Source organism: Triturus cristatus, chromosome 2_1 (genome assembly GCF_964204655.1).
Source record: "Triturus cristatus chromosome 2_1, aTriCri1.1, whole genome shotgun sequence".
In the NCBI taxonomy this organism is placed as follows: Eukaryota; Metazoa; Chordata; class Amphibia; order Caudata; family Salamandridae; genus Triturus; species Triturus cristatus.
The window spans coordinates 1,097,396,735-1,097,419,860 of NC_140581.1; the positions used below are offsets into that span (position 1 = coordinate 1,097,396,735).

General features: G+C 45.9%; 1 protein-coding gene across 1 annotated transcript in view; it reads right to left on the reverse strand.

Moving 5' to 3' along the window:
• Positions 1-23,126, reverse strand: part of PPP2CB (protein phosphatase 2 catalytic subunit beta) — a 100,274-nt gene that overhangs the window by 43,028 nt on the left and 34,120 nt on the right. The window contains exon 2 of the mRNA XM_085636491.1: positions 2,842-3,051. Coding sequence (XP_085492617.1) covers positions 2,842-3,051 — 210 coding nt within the window. The remainder of the gene's footprint in view (positions 1-2,841; positions 3,052-23,126) is intronic.

The following is a 23,126-nucleotide window of genomic DNA, read 5'->3' on the forward strand; positions in this document are numbered from 1 at the left end:
AGACTGGTTGCCAGACCCTGCCGGCAGGTTACTGGCATTTTTTATTTTGGCGAGAGTTGAATAGATGTACCTTGGGGAAGCCCATCAGAGGGAAGAGGTAATACAGGTGGTTTTGGTGCAGCTACCATTAAAAGCACTCTATAGGAGCGCAGCTGACTATTATTTGGCACCCTGCAAGATGTTACACTGATATCCACCTTGTTGGAAATAGCCAAGTTCCACAACATCTGTGTCTCTTCTGACAGAGAAAACGGACTTAGTTTCTTCTTGCTTTGTGATGTAGTAAATAAAGGGCGTGTTGTTCATTCGTTGCAATCGACAAGACTTCAATGGAAACACTGATGACTGAATTTGTCAACTGAGTGTTTAAGTCGAAGGAGAGAGCGCTGTAGACTGCGAGGGTGGCAATTTTCAACAGGGCTTCAAAGGATACGGATTACAGCACCATCTTCAGAATTAGTGGATTTTCACTTTTTTGGAAATGTGTTTCTGAAAACATTACATTTTTGCCCTTGAGTGGGTGGCTGCATGTGCATTAAGTACCAAGTGCAATTCTGGAGGCTACATGCTCTTTTTTTTACACCACTTCTTGGAAGTGGTTGATGGGGCACTTATGACAATATTCCCCCAGATGATGAAGCAGCTCCTTTGGCAGGGAGAATGTTGCTTTCCAGCAGGTGCAGTGCCAACCTCTTCACACTGTCCCTTCAGTCTTGGAAGGAAATGTTTTTTAAAATCTCATATGACATGCCTTGTGAGTTTGGTAGAACAAATACACTGTGCATGTGGATTGTCTGTGTCCATTTTGTTCTGCCCACAGCCCAAGCTGTCCAGAACGGCGATATTTACCAAACGTTTTCCATAAAAATAACTCCAGATAGGTTAATATGGCCTGGAGAGTAATTTTAATTATGCTAGAGTAATCACAGTAATTTTGGTAAATCTGTTACACTCTTTGACAAGGCGAGCAGGAAAGTAGCAGGATAGGGTTGCAGAAAGATCAGTGAAGCTCTTCTCGGGAACTCCCTGAAACATGATGTGCAGTAGTGAGCTGAGCTATAGTGTGGCCTTTAAGGGAAAAAGGAGAGGTCACCACATGTTCAGCAAAGTAGAGGTTTACTGTATAAGTGTTTAAAGAAACTAGGATATGAATGACTGCAGGTTATCTACTTAGAGGCTAGTGCTGTTGACTAGCATGGTCCAGAGTAGGCTTTGTAACAAGTGTGAACATCTGTAACGAGCTGGTAAAAACAAAGGTGAGGGTTGACAGGATGGTTAGCTTACCTAGGTGAGGTTGTGTCACAATTTTGTTTTGCGCGCTTGAACTTTTGTCTTCTACCTGATTTTGTAGTTCCTCTGTTGCGTTCTTGGCGGTCAGGTTCCAATTCGTACTTTCTTCGGTCATGTTCCTAGGTTTCCTTTTAGTAGTGAGGGCAGTTCTATGAGAGTTATCTTTGCATTTGTTTCCTTTAATATATTCAAAAGCAATTGAGCATCAAATATATCCGTCCTGGTTGAGATTGAGAAAATAGATGGGATAAAGTGGTTACAAGGTCCTGCACGGGAGCAAATAGAACAAAAATGCAATTGAGGGTAAGACAAAACGCCAGTGAGAGAAACACACGGATGTGACAAACTTGACTGTGTTCTCTTGTTGGATTCCATCTCCTCGAATGGACGCAATATCAATATGCTCAAAGGTAAAGCAAAATGTTTGACAACAAAGTCACGCTTGAAATTGTCAGTGCTTGGGATGCGTTCATTATCAGTGTGGCTCTGGATTAACTTGTGCCCTTTTCATTTCTTTTTCTTGTCCTTCTGATGAGAAGAGGACTCATCCTAATCAACTCGTAGCACTAATTTTGTGCTCACATTTTATTTATAAACCTTGCTTTCTACCATCTTGACCTGCTTAAAGTGGATTATGTGTACTGTCTCCAGATGTACCAAAACATTTCCACAATTATCCTGGTGCCAAGCACATGGGTGGGAGAACGTAGAAGGCTTGGTAATTCAGCAGAAGGCCTATTGAAGCACCTTGAGGGATTTGGCCTGAAAAACCGAATGAGCTCTGTTATGTTCAGTGCAATACAGATCGGGACTCCAAAGGGCCCTAGAACTAGGTCTCCAGTCCTCTGCCTAGTACAAGTGGTCAATGTTGAGCAGGTGAATATGTACAATTCCAAATTTCAATATCCAGAGACGTTATGTAACAAAGTGAAGAGTCTACATCAACACCAGTGCCTTCATCATGAGTCATAACACTGTTACTCCACAGCCTCAGATAACTTTCAAGATAAAAAGAACCAAGTCTTGAAATTCCTCATTGTAAAACAGACACGGCGTGTGCATGTAACAGACCTGAATGAAGCATCATATACAATGCATGAAGCTTGTCAGAAAGAACAGAAGCAAGCAATGGAGCCACTGAAATTACCGTAAAAACAATTCAACACCCGCTGAGGAAGACGAGGGAGTAAAATAAACAGACTATTCAAATAAACATGAAAACCATAGAGAACGCCTCTCTCGTGCCACTTATACGCAGACAAAACAAATATATGTAGCAGGACAGCTGATAGGCTAGAAGACTGAGCAAGAGCACAAGGATGCCCACGAGAGCACTTCCACAGAAAACGCTTAAAATGAAATCTTTTTTTGGGACCGTTCTGGTGCAGTGGCAGATAACCCCAACATGGCTTAGAAAAACCTAAGAGTAAAATAAAGAAAGACCATTTCGAAAGTAAGCTTCTGTACCAAGTGAATCGTGACCTTAAGGATACCGTTGCCTTGTAAGTTATCGAAAAACAATCTGAATAAATCACACAAAGCAATACATACCTTTAAAGCTACCAGAAGTGTTACTGTTTCAACTGAGTAATAACCTCTGTCCACATAGTCTCCCATAAATAGATAATTTGTGTCAGGTGATTTTCCTCCAATTCTAAACAGCTCCATCAAGTCATGGAATTGGCCGTGAACATCTCCACAGACAGTGACTGGGCAGCGTACCTCCTGAACATTGGATTCTTTGGTAAGAATTTCTTTTGCCTGAAATGACAGAAAAGTAGCAATTTTAATAATAACAAATGTCTGTTAACATGCTGTACAGATAAATGCTCATAATCATGGTCTTTCCTTTCCAACAGTGCTTAACAAGAATCATCAAATGAATAAATTTCTAGGCTAGTAAAACAAGTGGCCTTCACAGCAGTGGCCTTAAGCACAATTTTATTTTCAATGTAATGGCACAATCAAACAAGCCAAAGCCAATATGTTACGTCAGTGGGCAAGCAATCCGCTTTATCAATTTCTCTTAGCCATGTAGTACAGCAGTTTGGGCTGTTGAGCAGCAATGCTGAAAGTTTGAGAAACAAGCAGTGGAAATGCAATAGGTCTCGCATTTGCTGGAGCTAATCACATTGTAAACGGCAATGTTTTTTTATTTATCCTTGGGGTTTTATATAGAGCGAACTTAACAGCCTCAGTTGTGAATTTCGATTCATCAAAGTTTTGTGAGCCCTGAAATTTGCACAAGTAAAGTGCTAACAGTATAAATATGGGCACAGTTTAACAAACGAAGCCACTGCAATACAAGAGCAAAGGTGACCGAGTGACTGCTTCTGGGTTGACGGAGTTGCTTACAGTCACTGCCCGTTAAAGCTAGCTAGCCCGCTACTATGAGTTTATCAAACTTAATGCTATGTTTTCTTATGTTATGCTAGGTTTTGTTGTGTTTCGTGATGCTATGCTTTGTTTTGCTATGCTATGCTTCGTCGTGCTTTGCTATGCTTTGTGTTATGCTATGCTTTGTTGTACTTTGCTATGCTTTGTTGTACTTTGCTATGCTTTGTTGTACTTTGCTATGCTTTGTTGTACTTTGCTATGCTTTGTTGTACTTTGCTATGCTTTGTTGTACTTTGCTAAGCGATGCAATGCTTTGTTGTGTTTTATGCTATGCTTTGTAATGCTATGTTATGCTATGGATTGTTATGCTATGCTTTGTTATGCTATGCTTTGTTATGCTATGCTTTGTTAGGCTAGGCCATGTTATGTTGTGTTAGGCTGTGTTATGTTAGGCTAGGTTGTGTTGTGTTTTATGTTATGTTTTTGTTTTGGTTTGTTCGGTTATGTTTTGTTATGTTACGTTATACTGTTATGCTATGCTATGTTATGATTTGTTATGTTATTTTGGGTCAATCTGAGCTATCATTAATGCAAGGAGACATTTGATACTTTTGGAAAGCACGCGCTACAACTTGAAAGCTCGGTTCATGTGCTCCATTGATTGCAACTAATACTTGTGAGTATTTAACATGCTGACGGATGAGTACTTTTGTGATCTGGAATCCAAGCCAATAAGTCATCAGTGCACAACTGCATTTAGGTATGAGGGGAAATTTAATTGCTGCAGGAAAACAGTCTGCCGGGATCCTTCTGTCCTCCCCGTGACCCCGTGCGCTTCTAAGCTCTGTGCCTGCTTCACAGGTGTCGTGAAGACTTTTCTTATCTGCTTGTTAAATAAACAGATAAGAAAAGTCTTCACATCAGCCATGAAGCAGGCGAGCCACTCCAGGTGGGCCGGAACAAAAAGCCAAAAGGAGGCACGACAGAAAGCTCATTTGCAATGGCAGGCCACCGTTTACCATAAACGGTGACGCCAGCCAATGGAAATGAGGGGTGGGGCTTAAAGCCTTTTTCTGAAAATCCTCTCCTACAAAATCTCTCGTGGAGACGGAGCAGAGCTTTGCGCTGCAACGCAGGTGAGACCTAAAAAAAGAGCTAGGACTCAGCCTGGGCTGACAGAGCAGTGATCTGTTTTCTTGGTATGCCATCAGTGTCTGCCTTAATTAGCTCACGTCAGAGCTGAAGTTTGCCAGTTTACCCCACACAAAGACAGCCCCAAAAAGGCCATGCAAAAGTACAGAGGCCAGTATTGTCTGCATCTTTGTAGCATCTCAACACAAGTTGGCATGACTTGGGTGCTTTTTTCCTGGCAGAACAGGATGGGCCAGCAACAAAGAGAGTGGGTTAGGAGGTGGATGAGACAAGTAATAACAGGTGAGGGGCAGACTAGAGATGCAACCAAGCAGGAGGAGGGTGGGTGGACAGGGGAAGCAACAAAGCAGGAGGAGGGTGGGTGGACAGGGGAAGCAACAATGCAGGAAGGGGGGGGGGGGGGTGGGGTGCAAGTAAAAGGTGGAAAGGTATCCCTGAAAGTAGCAAGCAGTGTAAGAAAACTGGGCATGGAAAGCAGTACTTTTGCCATGTTCCAAGGTAGGGACAAATGCATGAACAGGAGGTAGAGCTGGCACTCGCTGATAAAGCCAACCAATGGAAAGCAATAGGTGAACCCTAAGCCCCCTAAGTCTCACAAATGTCAGCATATGTGCGGTCTCAGGTGAGTTCTTAAGTATAGCTAGTTGGGGGCTGGAGAGGGGCAAACTGTCAAAGAGGCGATGGTGCCTGCTAAACATACTGAAAAGAATAAAACCCAAACCCAAAACATCTGTGGCCCACTTGAGGGGACACAGCCTTTACCTCACAGGTGAGTACCACTGAAGTATGTGTACGCAGTACTTCACCACACAGATATTTGTTCTTACTTTGTTTTTGTAGGAAGCTGGCTCTGTATATAATATACCAAAGTAAGGTATAGTGTGCACAGAGTCCGCCTAGTGGATCACAAGAGGCATAGCAGAGGCTAAAGTAGATAATGCCTTGCTCTCTTGTGGTAGTGTGGTTAAGCCGTCAGGCTTACCAGAGGGTAGTGTTAAGCATTTGTTGTACACACCGAGGCAAGAAATAATGTCACATACTCAATGATTGAACCCAGACCAATTGTTTTTATACAAATGTGTTACTTTTTTTTTTTTTTACTAGAACCAAGAGTGGCTCGCAGGTAAGTGGTACTTTCAATACAATACTTTTCAAGACACAGCGTGTACTGGTTTTGTAGAAGCATACAAATTACTTTGCAGTCCAGAAAATGGGTTGCAAGCGCTTTAAAATACTTGCAATTGCTTAAGAATTCTGTTTTGTTACTTTTCTACTTCTGTACAATACAAACTAATCATGCAGTTTGGGTATCGATGTTCATTAGCAAGCAGGTGAACTCATTTAAAGACTAAATTACTTTGCTGCAGTACAAGACTGGGTCAACGCCAATTATTTGAGTAAAAACCCACCATGCAATCCTCTGGAGGAAAAAGCAGCGTTAAGTTTACAGGTAAGTAAACTGTTTTGATAAATGAGTTTTGGGGGGAGAACAAAGGTTCAGTTCAGCACTCTAAGTGCACCACCAGCAGCACTAGGGTGGCTGGGTGCAAATGGGCAAAAAGTTATCCAATGGAGCTCCTTGGTTGGTAGCTGCTCACGGGCAGGGCACGCAGATTTGGGAAGCAAGCTCCTGTGTTAAGGTAAAGGCAATGGTGGTCCAGGTCAGCACAAAGTCTACACTACAAGCGATTCCGGGGCGGGAACGGTGCAGGTTGCTTAGGCGGTGTTGGGAGCCCAATGCTTTTGTATGAAGGTTGCCGGTCGGGGGAAAAGACTGGAAGAAGGGAACCAACGAATGGAGGGTGAAGTTGGGAAGTTGCTGCTGGACACCAGAACACAGTCGGTCGGACACCCCACAGCTGGAGAAGTGTGGCTCAATGGTTAGAGCGGCAGACCCTGATGCAGAGGTCTGGCCCGGACCAGGGTTCAATTCCCGCCTCGGCGGGTCTTGGGCTCAATTTCCCCGGACCCGATAATTCTCGCCTCAGTGCCTATTCTAATCATGGGTCCCCACTCTGCAACTTTGGGCAATAGCTTGCTTAATCTCCACAACGGCCCCAAAAGCGCTAGGATGCCTGGCTTCACCTTGGGGGTGCCCAGGAGTGGGCACTTCACAGGGAAAGGCCAGGAAGGGTTCCACAGTGGTATGTGTACAGCGCCTGAGAGACCATTTCGGGGGGGGGGGGGTGGTGCGCTATATAAATGCACTACATTTACATTTCACAGCTCAGGGGCTGCGGATGTAGGGGTGTCTTTTTGTGTCTGGGTCTCACTGTTTCTGGTTGCAGTTGAGGGGACCCTTCAGGATGAGGATGCAGGCATAGAGTAGGAGTCAGGCTGTGGGCATCAGGTACGGAGTGGTGAGGACTCGCAGTTCCGGCAGGACCTGGAGTCCTGGCTTGGGTTGCTGTTGGACAATTTCGGTGTCCACTGGAGAGAAGTCTTTTTGAAAGGCAGGGCAGGTCCCGGGGTTCTTGGAGGCTGCGGACTGCAGGACTCTCCAGTTTCAACATGCAGGGATTCCGAAGGAGGAGACAGGCCGGTAGGGCTGGGGCCAACGCAAGTGTCATCTTCTCTGCAGCACAGCTCTTCGGTCTTTGTCTAAATGAATCTGAAGAGGCAAGGTTCAGGGGTGCCCCTAAACACTAGATTTAGGGGCGTTACAGGGGTGTGTAGGTCAGGACAAATGGATACCTTCATGGGGTGTCTACACCTAGTATGCCACCCTCCAGAGGGAGGGGGGGCATAGGCCTCTTCCTGGTTGGAGGAGTCCACTTATCTTCAAGATGGAGGGGACTGAGATGTGTGCTTCACTTCGCCTCTCCCACCGGAGGGGTGGGGTTCAGAATCTGTGGGGAACAGTTTTTGATAGCAGCAAAAGGCTGGGAGTAGCTAACAAAAGCAGCAGGCTTTTAAGCTTCCCCTTCGTGGAACATGCCCATCCTGGGAGGTGAGGCATAACACCTCTGCCCAGGATGGGCTTTGTTTTAGGACCCAGAGAGCGGAGGCTTTCTACAGAGGGGTCCAGAAACCGGTCTGGTGGTGGCAGATGGCTGGCAGCCAGTCAGGAACACGACCAGGGATGGTAGTTTTTCAGAGGGCATCTCTTAGAAGCCCTCCGAGTGCATTTTACACTTAATTCCACACTGGCATCAGTGTGGGCTTGATGTGCTGAGAAGGTTGGTACCAAACTTCCCAGTTTTCAGTGGAGCGAATCTGGGGCTGTGGAGTTCGTACAACTAACTTCCAGCCCCTATATTCAAAATGGCTTCCCTGCTATTACAATGCCTGGGAATGGCACAGACACTGTAGGGACAAGTGTTCATGCAGCTATGCCCTCACCGGTGGTATGGTGCACCCTGCATTTAGGGCTGCAAGGCCTGCTAGAGGGGTGACTTGCCCATGCCACAGGCAGTGCTGGGAGGCATGGCACCCAGGGATGGGTGCCATGTCTACTCTTCAGTTTAGTCTGCACCAGAACACCCAGCCTACAGTGGCACTGTGTGGGTGTGCAGGTGAGGGGTCTCGGAGGGTGGCATAATACATGTTGTAGCCTTAGAGGCCCTCTCTGGTCACAAGGCCTTTCGTACCAGGGGTACCTTTAACAAGAGACTAACAGGTGGCCCAGAGGTCTGCCAATTGTGGAAACAAAGGTACTCTTTTGGGAAAGAACACAGGCCCTGGGAACCTGATTGGCATGGACCCAGGGCACACTCAAGTTGGCATCAGGAATTTGGTAAAAAGTTGGGGGGATAACCATGCCAAAAAAAGGCACTTTCCTACAGTTATTTAAAAAGCTAAATTAGCGATTTTATGGTTTAGGGATGGGTAAAGGGAGGTGAGGGGAAAATGAAGGGTGACTTGAATGTTCATTTTGATGTGGTGCGGCCTCTCAGTGTACAGTATGGTATGGCTATTTTATAGTAAGGACTGTAATTTTATTGCATGGTCTGTTACATACACATACATTTAGGCATGCATCAATAGCACCAGTTGGAACAATTTGCAAACATGTTACTAACAATAGCTTTTCCTAATTAGGAAGGCAACTTACACAGACTGCAAACAAAACGAGGATGAGTCCAAAACAAATGCACCGTTCGTGAATGCAGCAACATGTACCTTTACTACAAAATGTGTTATGCAGCTCAAACAAAACCTTGCGAAGAAAAAGCAGCTTACTGGAGAGGAAAGGTTTGAAAAATCTGGAAAGCAAACAATGGGTCAAGGGACGAGTGGGACCAAGCCAAAAAAAAAAAAAAACTCAAATGAATACACACTCATCCCCCCCCCCCCTAAAAAAAAGTAACAATTACAGCGCAAGCAGCATGTAAAAACACTAATCAAGAATTGAATCAGTACTTGGTTCATGCTCGAGAAAAAAAAAACCCACAAAAATTCAGTTAAATAAAATAAAGAATAGACTGACTAAAAATAGACAAAGCAATTATTTTTGCCTCTGCAGTGTCGCGCCAGGCGAGACCTAAAAAACTGGGCACCAAGTACAGGGCCACAAATTGAGTAATTCTGATGACTCATCTTTTTAAAAAAAAGCTCTGGAACCAATGGATATCAAGTAAGGGCCCCAAAATGGATGGACTGTGAGAGAAGTTTTACCAAGTACCATCTAAAAGAATAGGAAATGAAAGAAGCTGGTACAGAGAATAAAATACATTTACTGACAGTAAAAAGAGAAAATAAAAGCAGCAACCACAGCCCAAAAATCTGAGTGTTATTGATAACACGCTTATAGTAGTAAATGCTGACCCACTAGCAAAAAGGAATACTAAAGAAAGTAGTGGAGGAAGGGAAACCAGGACATAAAATCACAAACAAGCTTGAGTTGACAGGAAGGTTAGGGTGCACAGACTGGTCTGAATACCAAGGTATGCAAAAAGAACAGTTGATGGACAGAATGCAGAACAAGGTCATACATTCACCCCAGTACTGAGATCTGGGCCTAAATCCTTCGTTTGTTTGCTCACAGGAACAGCTTGGCAGTTTGGGCTGGACTGTTCCCATGAAGCACAGGGTCAAGATTGATTTGCATATAGCTGGGTCTGAACTGAGGTAGCAAAGTGAGCTAAAGAATCATGATGGATTTAACTCCGATCTGTGACTGGGGGGTGAGTGTCTGAAATGTTTCAGCGCTCCGTCCATCTCCTTGTGGTTGAATACAAAGGTATAGGCCCAAAGTACGGTATAGGGACCGCACATTTACATAAATCAAACAAAACAATGTCACAAAAAATTTAGACAGAAAAGGGTCCATAGGAAGACTTAAATGCAATACAATCAGAGTTGACAGTCGTGGTGATAGAGGGGATCTTACCCTTGGATGTAAAAAGGTCATAAGAAAGCAGTAACTAATTTTAACTGGACAAGCACTGCAGATGTGGACCTGGCAGTGGTTGAGCCTTACTCGATTCAAATACTATTAAAGGGTGGCCATGATGAAACATATGAAACTTTCTCTACCAAATACTCAGAGACAATAGCGTAACCGTGGAGCCACTTTATGCATTTTAACAGAACCCAGCTCTTTTAAAAGGGAAGGGTTGCTTTAAGTCCGTATGATTGGCTATTAACATGTGGATATCCTTGCAGAGTAATTTTGAGATATTTAAGCTTACCTTCAACTCATCATCTAATATGGTGGTGTGCAGCTTTCCCTTCTATTTTTAGGTCTCGGCTGCGAAAGGCTGCGCTTGCGCAGTCTCGCTCCGAGATTTAATGAGTTGGAGTGACTTTGAGAAGAGGGGCTTGCACCCGCCCCTCTTCTCTCCTGTTCTCCATTGGCTGGCCTCTTAAATGCTGGCCAGCCACTGGAGAAGAGGTCCAGTCACTCCGTTGAAGCCCCGTCCTTTTCGGATCGGGGGGCGTGTTTTTTGCGAGAAGTCTCAGGGAGGAGACAACAGCAAAACACGCCCCCAAATCCGAAAATGAGGCTCCCTTTCTCCGAGGCATTTTTTGCTGTGCCTCGGAGAAAGGCGGTGGTGTCCGGCAGCATCAGGTTCGTGCAGCTGCAGCTTCCTCCTTGTTACCTTTTCTGAGGCGGACAACGCATGATATAGTCAGAGGTAAACGTCAGGGAATACAAACCGAAACCGCACATCGGAGACCTGTCTTTTGTGATCCAATAAGAGAAGAGACGGGTGTGTTTGCGGAGCTTCTCACGTGTTTTACATTTTCAGCAGCAACCAATGGACTGCAGGCTTTCAGCCAGTCCGAGCAGGCCCGTTTTATGAGGCTTGTTAATGCGCAAGTCTTCATGGCTAGTGTTTCTGTCTTGAGATAGTTTAGCGAGAAAGATGTGAGTTTACTGCTTGGTGACCTCTGTCTCCCTACTGAGCACGCTATTGGGGTTGTATAGGCGCATGGCTTGAAGGTCTGCGGCAGCCTATGGTTTTTTAGGTCTCGGCTAGCGATGGCTGCGCTTGCGCAGTCTCGCTCGCGAGACATAATGACATGGGAGAAGAGGGGCTTGAACCCGCCCCTCTTCTTCCCTGTTCTCCATTGGCTGGCCTAGTAAATGCTGGCCAGCCATTGGAGAAGAGGTCCCGTCACTCTAATCCTGCCCCGTCCTTTTCGGATCAGGGGGCGTGTTTTTTGCGAGAAGTCTCAGGGAGGAGACAACAGCAAAACACGCCCCCCAATCCGAAAAGGACACTCCCTTTCTCCGAGGCATTTTCTGCTGTGCCTCGGAGAAAGGCGGTGGTGTCCCGGCGTCCGGACGCATTTGTTAATTGCCAGGTCGCGCAGGCCGCCGCTCCTTTGTTTTTCATGTAAACAAACATGGCGTCCTGCCTCCTGGGAGGCTTGGGTTACAGGGGAGTTAAGAGGTCACCCCGACGCTCGCGACTGGTTGGACAGCGGTTGAGTCGCACACCAGGTTTTATAGTAGTGACGGTGTCGGGGTGGTCTTGGGACAGTCCACCTGTCCTCGCTAGCACCACGGCCTCAGATGAAACGCGGGGAAGATGAGGTTGTAAACTGCAACTGTCAGGGCTGGGGGAGGGGCTTTGGTTACGTAAACAGTGAAGCTCTTATTTAGACTGGAAATAGTGTATACATCGGCAGCGCTCTGTTGGGAGGGGGCGCTGTAGTTATCTCAGTAGTCAGTGCCTCTCCTGTGATAACCTCCTCTCTGACCCTGGGGTTGTAGGGGCACAAACACGCAGCTCTCGGGGTGGGGGAGGCATTGGTTATTTAAAGACCGCTCACGTGATGGTATAGTGTCTGACCTGGGCATTGTTCTGTTTAGGGGTGCAAACCAGCAGCCTTCCGGGTGGCATTTACAGGGGTTTCAGCGGCAGTGGATTTTACCCATCTCTCGGAAGACTGATTGGAATTGCTCCACGGTTTCCCAGGTCCACCCATTAGTTCACTCCCGGGTATTTTCTTAGCATTCTGGGACTTGTAGTCCTGGGTTTATACAGGGACTTGAGGAAGAAAACGGGAATGGACTAACTATTCACGCATGGCCCTGGGAAACTTGACAACATCTGTAAATTGGAGGGGTGGGGGGGGGGCAGGTCTGTCAGGCTCCAATTGGATCACGTCTGTAGCTCAGGTATTTTTGTTGCTCTCAACGGGTTGTGAAACCCGCTTATCTCGAAGAGGTACACCCCACAGGCCGCACAGCGTTGTGGCGGTGAATCACCGATTGTGAGGCTGTCTGGAAATGATTTTAAGTTTTGGTTACAGAAAGAAGTTCAGTCTGATAACTCATGTGGGGTCACAGGCCGCACAGCGTTGTGGCGGCGAATCACCGATTGTGAGGCTGTCTGGAAATGATTTTAAGTTTTGTTTACAGAAAGAAGTTCAGTCCGATAACTCATGTGGGGTTTGCTTATTTTTAGGTTGGGGAAACTGCTGCATGTGCATTTCTGGTTTCAGGTTCTGCAAGCCTCGTGGCTAGTGGCATTGAAAACTAACAGTGCTATTTTATGTACAATAACATATTCTTCAGTGCTTGTATTTGTCGGGGAAAGGGTTCAGAGAGCCACTGGACCTTTACCATATCCCACTGGCTCTGTAGAGGCCCCAGGCCTCTAAATGCACCATTCTCACATTGGGGGTGATTCTGACCCAGCCCAACGGGCCTGTCCGACTTCCACAGGCATTTGTCTGGTATGCCACGGACTCGGTCCCAGCCCTAACAGCCAGTCTACATTGGCACAATGCTGGCTTTGCTGCAGGTGTACCCACCTTCCATGGGCTTTACTCGGCCTGACGTTGCCCAGGCCTGCCCCAGCCCTTTTCTCTTCCAGTCGCAGAGGCACCCATTTTGCATGCGACTGGCATACCTGGCATGGCGATGGCTTTGTAGCAGCCTACCGACTTTTCTGTGACGTTTATAATTTCAGAAAGTTTATATCCCAAATTACTTGTTTTGCGTCTTTCGGTTACATTACAACAAATAAAGCTTCTAAAAAGTCCACTGGAAACTAAGTGCAGCCGAATATTGTACTTCCCACAAACTTGTATCTGTGGGGCAGTATGAGAACTTGTTGAGCCACCCCCACCTCTGTACTGTACTCTCTCTTGAACAGAACGAGACTTACCTCCTGGTATGGCCTGACAGGTTCCCTCCCCCAGAGATGGCGACAGCAGCAGGTGCGTCACGTGGCCCAAGGGAGCGGTTCGTTAACCCTCTCGGGCCCTTTGCTTCAAGCGCGGCAGCTAGCAGGGACTTGTGATGTGTGGGGAGGGGAGCTAGAAGAAAGGAACCGGTGACCCCGCGGGAAAAATAATATATTATCAGATTCGAAAGTGAAATGCAAATAAAAGGAAATGGCAAACGGAGGCAGTAGCAGCCAGTGTGTCACGGACTTCAGTGCAAGGAAGGGAACGGGCCCCATGGCCGCTGTTGGTAAAATACAACAATAATTAGGGTTTAGTGGGCCCCTCTAGGCGCAGATGCCACCACACCTGCTGCACCAATGGAAGGTGCGCCCTGGGCAGAATCGTGACTTGCCTGTTTGTGGAAGGCACTTGTTCCTTTGAACCCCGAGAAAATATGCTGAGGTGGGAAAGGCAGATACAAAATCTATGCTCGTGTATTCGTGGGTCTGGACTACGGGTTTTTGGAGGGTGGGGGGGACAGCCAACAGTTCTTGAGCCGTTCCCTGTAAGACCCTAAAGATTCTAATCTATATGGACAAATTAAGCCCACTGTGAGACTCTGTGTCTGACCTTCACAGTGCCTTTATGTGTGCGCCTAGAGTTCACAGCTTTCACGAGGAGCTCCTAATAATGCTGGGTGACGAGTATCCGGGTGACTAGCGTTGGCACCCTGACACTGACTTGTATATGGTCAGATTTCTTCTTGGCGCTGAGGAAGTGACATGCATCTGTCGGATTTATATAATTTTTTTTATTTTATTTTTTACAAAAGATGTGACATTTATCTCAAGGGGTCTTCTGGTAGTGGTGGGAATGTGACGCGCATCAGGGTGGATTTCCTCTTGGCAGCTGGTATGTGATCTCCACCTAGGGATTGGCTTTTGATAGCCTTGGGAGTGTGACCATGAAATGAGGGATTTTCTTGTTGGCTCTGGGTGTGTGATGTGCACTGGTGTGGTTTTCCTTGGCTGGTTATGCTATATTCTTTGGAATAGTGTGCATGTTGGCAGTAAGTCTGTAACTTTCATTCATGGTGGTAGAGCAGTTTGACATGCATGCACCAGCGTGGTTATTGTGTTGGCGCAGAATATGACATTCATCTGTGATGGATGATCAGTAACATTCCTACAGGTGGCCTTGCTGTTGACACTAGGTGTGTGGCATGCTTTCGGGTGCTTTTTCTATTGATGATGGGTTTCAGTCGGAGCTCGCTCTCATGGCAGTAGATGTGATGTTCATTGGTGGTGGGCCTCAGGCGGTAGGTGACTGCCACCTTTCTGAGGTCCTTCCAATAAGAGACCTGTGTAACTTTAAACAACAGTTGCCCCCTCCTTCTGTGTGACGTTCATCCAGGTGGTCTTCCTTTGGTTGTTTGATTAGTGGCTTACACACACACAGGTGCACTCATGACCTCTGTAGACACCGCTCACCTGGGGGTTTGTATCCGATACTCCTCTTTTCTTTTGGCAATGGGCAACTATTGGTGATCGGTGATCTTCGACCCAGAGTGGGCGTAGTGGTTTGTTGTTCAATGGATGCTTACAGGGGACTTGGGGCTAAATGGAGCACCCGCATAGTCCAATCTGACATAGCAGTGCTGGGTGCCCTTGTGTTGATGTGAAAGGCACGCTACGCCGAAGACTCTAGTTAAACAAGCATTTACAATGCAACGGTCTCGGCATTGTTAAAGTTGGAGCTATTGGCATTGCTCATGACAATGCCGTTTCTTTAAATGTTTTAAAAACAAAAACATTAACAAAAATAATGTCATGAGCAATGCCAATAGCTCTAACTTTACCAATGCCGAGACCATTGCATTGTAAATGCTTGTTTTTGTAGCGGTAGAAATATTTAGAGTTTATCCGTAGACTCAGGGGAGAGGCCTTGTACCTACCTGCTTGAGATTTCAAACAGGCATCCTTCCTCGCAAGTTATTACACAACGCACATCAACAGAACCATGCGGGAGGATTCAGATACGGTGAGCCTTGGTTTTAGCGGTCTGCTAGGAGGTAGCCCTTTAGCGTCGTTCAACCCATACTCTCCAGCTCAGGTTCTTCCCGAAACACTCCACACAGCCCTGCTTGTGTTGAGGTTGAGTAGTCTCGTACACTGCCTATACTCTCCGCCTCACATCACCCGCCCTTAGACGAGCTTCTGCTGGGCGCCAACTTGAAGGGCACAGGCTTGTAAGTAGGTACATTTGTTTCAGATACGTAGGGGACAACTTTGTGTTTATTTTCACCCTCTTGTCTTCTCTTTTATTGTGTTAGGATGCGAGGCCCTCAGCCCTTTTTAAGTCTGTAGGTAAATGGGAGGAAAGATGATGGGGTGTTTATTACCTGGCCATAAGGGGCAGTGAAAACTGTTCAGTCTGTCGCTGTGTCGACGGAATACTCATTCATCCAAAATCTAAATCAACCCCTTGGTGGTCGCCATGATGTACTTTTGTCACAAAAACTTTTGTCAGAGGAAAAGGCTTCTACCCCCATATATGACATGTTTGTGTGCTGTACAGCTTGTGCCTTGGTTTGAGTGCTTGGAATTGTGGGCCATAACATTGACTGACACTCCTGAGCCAGTGAGGGTGGTGACCATCGTCCCTTATCTGTATATATCGCTATGGTTATAGGTTGAGCCATCCCCCCCGAATTGTTTATGTATGACGTGAAGATGTCCCCATCTTCCACATCAAAATCACTACGAGCTATCAACATGCAAATTGATTCTGCTTGTTTCTCGGTTCTTAATAAGATGATCCGTAATGATGAGAATGTGTACACTCATACTGTTTGCCCCCATCCTCGTCCTCTACTTTCTCAGATTCATGCGAATTGATTCATTTTCCTGTGCGTAGAGCATGGCTTTCCTTAGGTGGGATATTTCAGGGGCAGGTGAGGTTCCTTGCACCACTTCCTGCAGGGCTGGCTTTAGAGTTGGTGGCACCCGGTGCGACACTGTTTGTTGGCGCCCTGTTGTATTCTTCCCCTCCCTTGGTACGTTCCTTCCACCCCCGCTGTATGGTGCAACTCGCAACACCACATCCAATGAAAAAGTGTTTGTTTCAGCCAATCGCGAGTGACAGTAAAATAGCTGCAGCCTCCAGCAATAGAACGACGATGTGTTACTTCTAAAGCCAATCCTTTGACAAGATTCAGCCTAACCAAGCCATGGTTATCGTGCTTTCCACCACGATGAGAATTTCGTTCCTCTTTCTTCATTGGTTATGAGACCGGGGTTAAACCAAGGATGATCATGGTAGGACCAGAGTAAAAAAGATGAGGTATTGAATTTAGAGTCCCATGTAGAATTAAAACGATATTTTGTAGAACTTGAGGTTGGTGCGATAGAGAGGAGGGACAGTCTAGGCACCGAAAGAAGGGGGTAGTTACTGGTTAGTGAAAATCTCGAGGTGACGAATTACATGCGCCAGTGGGGGAGAGACAGTGGAACAGATTTCTGATCCTCAAGCAGTAAGTGATCTGTTTCAGGACGTTAAATTATCGAGTTTGGGTTTAGTGTTGTGGTTGTATTTATTAAAGCGCTTCATTTCCCAACTTAAGCGCTGAAGTGCTTTAACAGACTGGCACACGCTCCTTCACTGGTCTTCTTACAAAGAATGTGGATTTATAGAGTGACCTATGTATGAAATGTTTTGGTGTTGTGATAACTAGAGTTGTGCTGTGAATCTGTTATGCCATTGGACTCCTAGTCAAGCGAAAGAGTGAAGGTGGCTCTGTGTGTGGGTGCACATGCAATAGGTCTCGCATTTGAGAGTGATTAAGCTATTGACATTGTAAATAACAATGCCGTTTCTTTAAATGTTTTAAAAACAAAAACATAAACAAAAATAATGTCATGAGCAATGCCAATAGCTCTAACTTTACCAATGCCGAGACCATTGCATTGTAAATGCTTGTTCATAGCTGTTAGCATAAGAGAAGGCTCAGAAGTAGGGTAGGGGCGAAAATAAAGCATGCTCGAATCAGGATGAGATTAAAAACCACATTAAAAATAGAAAAAGTATAGCAGTAAAAAATGTTTTTTTAAAAAGTCCTCATACCCCCAACGTGTCTGCAATTCTAAGACCGCCATACCCAGTTCTAGCCGCCACTCGGTCTATTGCATTCATGTGGTTTCCACCGCATTGTAGCTAGCCGGCCAGGCTGTAATCTTAAGCGGTACCATTGGAGTAATCATTGCTCTTATGAGTGATTCAACAGCTGTTACCTCTAGTCCAGACCATCTAAAACTCACCCCAGACTGCAGACTTCCTCTCCGGAGAGCCTTCCATACACATACGGCAAGTCCATTAAGCCGCCTTAATCCAATCGATTACATTCAGGTGTACAGGATCAATCCAGTGTTTACAGGTCTCCCTCCTTGCTAGTAATATGAGGTAGAAGACGAGACCAATTTGGTCCCTACTTGATGAACTAGATGTGATGTTATCCACCCCCAATAGGACTAATATGGGGTTTAGTACAATGGCGACAACCAGGATCGCTTAAGATGGACTCGATATTTGCACAAAATGACTTTATTCCAGGACAGGTGAAGAAAACATGTTCCTCGTCCACTTTCATAAAGCTGCATCTTCTACACCTTGGGCATGGCTGTGTGCGGTGAGAATCAATGAGAGCTGATCGATGGTAAAAAAAAAAAGTGTTTTGCTTTAAGATTGCAGGCTTAATCTAGTACAACAGTTAGAGAGTTGTCCCATATCCGTTGAATATCCACCCTCTGGAAAATATCCTCTTAGATTGTGTATGGTGCCAACAAGTTTTTATCCTCAGAGCCCAGGAGCTTCCAAAACCTTTAACCGAACCTTAGGGGGTAATTTAGCCAATCTCCCTGCCAAAATGCTCATAAACATTTTGTAATCTGCACTTAGCAAGGAGATTGGAAGATAGGAATCTTATAGAGCTCGGAGGGTATTGCATCGGGCCGGCAGCCTTTCCTCTCTTTACTCTTCGTAGGGGAGTCCTAATTTCCTCCTCAGTTATCTGGGAATCCATAGGTTCTCCAACTTCCCTTGTGAGCCTCAGGAGCCGGACACCTTCCAACCAATCTCTAAGAGTCTCAAGATCAGGATGAACTTCTTCCATATACAACCCATTAAACGATGATACCACAAGATTCTGCATATCCTCAGCCGTGTTTGCAACATCTCTGTGCATTAATTACCAACTCCCTAATGAAATGACTAGACCTCTCTGCCCTTGCCTTCCATGCTAGCAATGCACCTGTTTTCCCTATATTGAAATGGTTTCATACACCCTGCTTGCCCTTCTCTCTCTCTCTCTCTCTCAACACCTTGCTTCCAATTTGAGCTTGTAATTTAGCCTGGCTTAGGTTTACTCTTAATTTGAGCTTGTAATTTAGCCTGGCTACAGTTTACTTGATAGTCCCTCCCAGATGTTATTAGAACAAGCATTTTGCTGCTACATCTCTGCTTCCAATGCCCCCACTCTCTCCTCCAATCTACTAATCTCCGCCATTTCCACCCAATTTATACCATGTACCAGACTTTAACACCCCTCGAATGTAGGCTTTGAAATTGTTCCAGATCACATTCATTAAGACCTCTAAATAATTTTTTTCAAAGTAGTAACTGCATCGGGAGCCAAGAGTAGAACAGTTTAATGTCCACATTGTGTTGCTTTGCCCTCTAAGGCCACCAAGCGTCCTGCTGACTGCAGCATGGTCTGAAATATGTTCTGGCAGTAGACTAACCTCTTAGTTCCCCAGCCAGGACTTGGTCAACCAAGATGTAATTCAATCTAAAGAAGTGTCCATACTTCTTGCTATGGAAAGTATAGGCTATTCTTGAGCCCATTAAATATCTTCAGCTATTCACCCGCCCTATATTATGGAGCATATTCTTAAGGGCTTGTATCGCCCTACGGGCTTGGGCAAAATTCATATTCCATGACATGAATGAGATTGCCCTGCTAGTACCCATCCTCATTGGGGTGGGGGGGGGGGGGGGGGGCGGCCTATATTTAGCCTATCATTGGCCAACCAGTAGACCCTAAATGGAAGGGTGACATTGAGGACTTATTGTTTTTTACTCCTACTGCTCCCCACCCTGTGCCCTACCCGACCCCTGTGACTCTCCAACCACCCACCCTGGGGAACCCTGGCATTGCGGATAGGCATGGAGTGTATGATGAGCTTCGCAGCAGAGGATTAAATGCACTCACATTAACTTTGGTGGGATTCCCCTTTAACCCCTCCCCTGCACACTGTCTTAATATGAAATACAGGAGCCCGTCCCCTTTTTTAGTTCGATTAGGGCCTCTGCCTCTTCCACAGTTAATTATGCATTTGATTGATCCACATAACCCGGAGTATTACTTGGGAATTTCGACTGAGCTTTTGCTCCTAACTTGTGAAGTTCTTCCATCCTTTTCCCTAATTCCCACTGCTTTTGGTCTGTTGACTGTCTCATCTAATCGCAAAGGAATAGGAACTGAACGTGAAAGCTTCCTTAAAACTCTACTCAGTATTGCCTCTTTCACTGAATAATAAAGTAAGTTCACTAAGATTGCTTCTGCCTTTGGGGATTCCTTTTAAAGGGGTCTTTGTGTACTCTTGTCTCCAGATACAGGTTGATATCAGGCCTATCTTTGAGAGCAGTCTCTCGCAGAGTCTCAATTATAAAAGCCTTAATATCGGATCCCTCCTCCGCCTATGGAACATTTAGGAACCAAAGGTTATTTCTCCAAGAGTGATTCACGATCCTCTCAAGATCCTCTCTTAACACTTGGTTCTGTTTTGCGGGCAAACTTGGGTCAGAGGAGTTTTTTTGTGGTGTGATGTCTCACAAGACCTTCCTCCTCTAGTAATGCCCCAGTTCAAACAGCCATTTCATCATGTTTTGGGCGGGAACAGAGCAAGAGGACTGTATGTCTGCTGGGTTAGCTTCTGATGTCTTGAATCCAATCTTTATCTCTTCTTTCAATCCTAAAAGGATGGATACCAATGATTAATCAGAGTGCTCCACCATTGACTACTCCGCTTACAATGCACTCCGACAGCCAACCGGATCTAAGCTTGCTTCATTTGGTCAGGAGGGCCTCTAATCTATTGTGTGTAGGGTCTGAGCCACACTACTTAATTCATCCAGAGAACTAGTATCCACTTCAGTCCCCTTACTCTTGTTTTGTGTGTTGACATCACTGACCAAAAGGAGACTTATGAGGCGCTTCCATGTTGGATGGCATCTGGGTCGACCCCCCTTTCCACTTCTCAGTCTTCGCTAGATAAGGTTAGAAGGATTTTAAGGAGGTGGTCACCTTATTCTGGAGGAGGGGGATCTTTTTTACCCCTACCTTGCAGGCTCTTTCCAGGTGGTTCCACCACTTTCCTAGCTTCGCGGGCGTTTGCCACTGTAGGCTCCAATTGTACTATTTTACTGCGTAGGTAGTTTAACCCCTGCCCGGTCTCCCTTGTGCAAGGAGGTACAAATACTGGGGGGCATTCAAACCCAGGACTTACCCTCAATGCTGCAGTTACAGCACTGCTACGTAAAGTGTACCTCAAGACTTTATCACACAATTTGGTAGACTCCTCTGGGGGCAATTCACTAATCTCAATAGGTAAAGGTTTACTCGGTCGAACTTCGACTACACCCAGGATACTCTTCTAAATCCTATGCGAGGGATGCAGAGCACCATGCAGCTTCACAAACGGCTGCAGCCTGTGGGAAACCCTCCTGTGCCTCCTTTCAACTTGTGCAGGCTCTGCCACCGTAAACCCAGATCTGGATACTAGTAGCCCAGGACTTTGGCAGCTTCCCATTGAGTTTTCACCCCAGTCCTACAGCCTGCTTGAGGCGAGGGTGTACCCATCCTCCGGGAGGCCACAGAGGCAGAAACATCAGGAGGAACAAACGCAATGCACTAGTATGTGCGGGGGGGGGGGGTCAAACTATGTGCGCTCCCCATAGTTGGCCCACCTGTTAGCTAGCGGCCACCATGTTCCCAAAGAAATTAAAGCACTTCCAGCAAAGGTGAAAACGCCGCAATAAAAAAAAAAAAAAAAAAAAAAAAAAAGGTGTTTCAATGCCTAAAAATGAAACTGATTCAACTTCTAATCAAAATACGGATGAAGTTGTTTATTTTAGCTTTTCAAAAAAATGTGGGCTGTGGTAGACGTTGACAGAATTCTTGTTCCATTATCCAATGGACCTTTATTGTTCGATCCAAAATGTGGTGGCTATACTGTGTAGTACCTTGAATGTGTGTGTGAGGGGTTTGAAAAGAGCCAGTGGAGCTCTGAGGTGTGGCGAGATAAGTGTTTCTGTGCAAAAGTTTGGGGAGGATACTGGCTGCAGAGTTCGATTGTTCGCAGACTTCTAGTGAGTTGCTTGGTCATGCTGCGTAGAATGTGCTCTTGTAGTCCAATTTGCTAGTGACTACGGCATGAGTGAGTTCATTTTTAGGTCTCGCTGAGCCCAGCGCATGCGCTGGCTCGAAGAGACATTTTGTATGTGGGAATTTCAAAGTGCTGCTGGCTGGCCTAACGCTTGCGTTCACGCGATCGTGCACGCGCGCAGCCGGCTGCCAGCAGCACTTTGAAAACTCGTGCATCATCGTGATCGCGATCACTTTCGCTTTCAGAGCGATCACGATGACGCGCACACAACTCCCGCTTCTCCCCCTCCCCCACCACATATTGCGTCTCCAGCCGCTCGCGCTATTTTAGTATTCAAAAATCACACCCACCTTGCATTGGCCGGTTCTCGCTCCCCCTCCCCGCACAGAAATGCTTCCGATTCTGAAATCCTCCTCCGCAGCTACAATAAGTACTGGTCCCCTGGACTGCCTACCCAGTCCCTCCGCCGCCTACTCCATCCCCGCCAGTACAGACATCCGGATTTAGTTTGCTTCGCCGCCGAGTCAATTTCCCTCAAAGTGATAAAACACGTGACTGTAACTTGCTCTTGAAGTGCTGTATCCAGCGTTTTCAGCGTTAGATATTTTTTCAGATCCAATTAAAACATATATCATCTTGGTTGAGTAGCTCCGAGTCAGGATATGCGAGGGGCAGTAACTCCAAACATTTGTGTTACGAGCTCTGGGTTCTCACGAGACATAAAGTGCACAATAAATGGACACTAAGAATTATGTTCCGTTATCTTTCTTTGAGTGCCAGACGCAGAACGGCCATTAAAATAGAACCCTCGAGGAGTGATCCAAAGTTGTTGCAAGTCAGGAAAAAATAGTTTGCCCAGTCATGGCTGTATGCTTTTAGCCTATAGACTCTATACGTTTCATTATAAGTGCGAGACTGCAGGTCCCACGATTCAAATTTATAAAAAAAAAAAACACAGGACTGTGTGGTCTGCTCGCGTAATAGACACCAGTTAAAGTGCAAGATTAAACAAGCATTGGCATAGACAATAGGTCTCGCCTTTGGGACCTTATAAGTGTTTAGCCATGCAACAGTTGCATAACTAAATACTTATAAGGTCCCAAAAGCGAGACCTATTGGCTATGCCAATGCTTGTTTTTTTTGTTGCTTGGGAGCAATTTGAAGATCTTCAGGGTTTAAAAGCAAGAGGCAGTGACAGCGTTGGCTTGCACAGGTATGTCCAGTTTGCTGCGGTTGATTATTCCGAGGTTCCAGCTACCCACCAGTTGGAGTCCCATGGTGAGGTGTTCCTGCCAAACACTACTACTGTCTAGTCTGAGTTGAACTTGAGATGACAGA